Raw genomic sequence first — 1,886 nt, 5'->3', positions numbered from 1 at the left:
CCGCCCGGGCTAGGCCCGGCCGGACGGCAGCGACGGCGGCAAGGAGAGAGGGGAGGGGGGGGGGGCTCGGGGAGGAGGCGCTGGAGGCGCGACCGGTCGCCCCCGCGGGCGACGCACGACTAGTTCTAGCTCTGATGGTATTTCAGAGTCTCAAAGACGACATCGAACTTTGCTCACGCCGTGCCGTTGACGAGTCCAGGAGTAATATATCCTCGATTTACCCAAAGACTGGTGCGTAATTTTCAGTTTATGTAAGGATGACCTCCTAAGAGTTGGTCGATTTAAACATATAGCCTTTGGCCTTTCCGCGAAAGAAATGAGCATCGGGAGATTGAGCTAAAGTATCAATATTAATAAATAGATGCATGAGGGATCCGATGCTAACAATTTGGGAATACATGGTGTGTAGGAGCCAATACAATTAACAGATAATTCTATTGCTATATCTGGATGTGATGAACACAAGAAAAATCTCAACTTCTCCAGCATCGCACAGGCCCTACGGGTCTTCAGGAACTCCGTGCCTCGGGTCTTTGCGAGGTCCAGGCTGAGGATCGTCTGATACAGGTTGAGGCGTGCCACATGAGCCCTCGGATATTGGACCCTCCGGATCCTTGGTGGCGCCAGGCGAAATCTTGTCAGTTTCATGTCCAAGCGTGTGACATGAACCCTCAGGTTCAGGTTCAACATGTGTAAATGTTCTGCTTGAGCATTCGAGAGGGGCGCTGTGAGTCGAGCCAGACCCAGACGACGAAGCTGCAGCATCTTATTACCTATCAGCAGAGATCAACAGCACAAACAACAGCAGGGAGCATATGCATGAATGCATCTATCTGTACCTGCAGCGGCTGGAGGGTCGGTGGCCGGACTAGCACCGGCTGGAGCTGCCGGAGGCTTCACGGCAGTAGCAATCGGCGAGGCGGTGGTGGCGGCGGAGGAGAAGAAAGCGCTCAGCTGGGGCTTCCCGTGCGACATGAGCAGCACCAGCGAGCGAAGAGACGACCGGGGAGCAAGCGCCATCCTCTGTCTCTCTCTCTCTAGCCAGGCAAAGATGACGAGTTGGTCGGGGAATTTCTCAGCGAAAAGCTGATCTGTGATGGCTCACTGCCTCCCTCGGATGCTATTGCTATATATAACCTGCAATTGATGCCTCACTCGCCGAGGCGTCCGTCTAGATCCAGATCCAGGCGCCTAACCTTCCCGGACAATTCCGTATGAAATTAAGGCATGTGTTCAAACCATACGACGACTCTACTCCACTCACGTTCTGCCATCGGCAGTCAGTGCAGTGTATGCAGAGGAGGCTAGTTTGTTTCCATGCAGTACAAGTCAAAACAGAGGTGCCAAATATCTTGGTCCCAGTGAGCAGTTTCAGCGTAAATACAACCAACATCGCGATAAGTCCTTTTCCATTCCTTTTCTTTCATTCACTCCTGTATTTGCTAGGCAGTTTCTTATTTCTTAGCAAAAGGTTCGCTTCCCCTGTCTGAGAATACGTAAAACCCTTCATTCAGTTTCCATTCTTCTTCTTACATTCAGTTCTATTAATTTCTAGAAATTTAAGCTGTCACTTATTTTACTTTGCAGGAGAAAGCATCAGATTGACACTCATGCATGATCAACGGCTCTATTAGTACTTTCACCCGCAAAAAAAAGCCCGGTTCTATTTGTATTTCTTTCTTCTTTTTTTGCAGGGGAGTTCTATTGGTACTTCAACCTTAAATTGAACTTCTTGAGACTCTTTTCGACAAAGAGTGGATTTTATTGGCTCAAAATAAGGCACCAAGAAGATACAAACATGATAAGCACAAATGGAGATATATGACTTTGTAACTTCTCTGTATGGAGTACAGTCAAACTTTGAATCGATTTCAGTTTCATCTCCA

The 1,886-nt window shown here is 48.8% G+C and overlaps 1 protein-coding gene across 1 annotated transcript; it reads right to left on the bottom strand.

Moving 5' to 3' along the window:
- Positions 1–331: 331 nt before the first annotated feature.
- On the bottom strand, positions 332–1,211 carry LOC119340791 (dictomallein-like). Its single transcript, XM_037612704.1, has 2 exons — positions 840–1,211; positions 332–756 (listed from the first exon to the last, which is right to left on the bottom strand). The coding sequence occupies exons 1-2, from the start codon at positions 1,018–1,020 to the stop codon at positions 500–502; spliced, it is 438 nt and encodes a 145-aa protein (XP_037468601.1). The 5' UTR covers positions 1,021–1,211; the 3' UTR covers positions 332–499.
- Positions 1,212–1,886: the final 675 nt, after the last annotated feature.

This window comes from Triticum dicoccoides, chromosome 7B (assembly GCF_002162155.2).
Source record: "Triticum dicoccoides isolate Atlit2015 ecotype Zavitan chromosome 7B, WEW_v2.0, whole genome shotgun sequence".
NCBI lineage: Eukaryota > Viridiplantae > Streptophyta > Magnoliopsida > Poales > Poaceae > Triticum > Triticum dicoccoides.
This window is presented reverse-complemented; position numbering and strand designations above follow the sequence as displayed.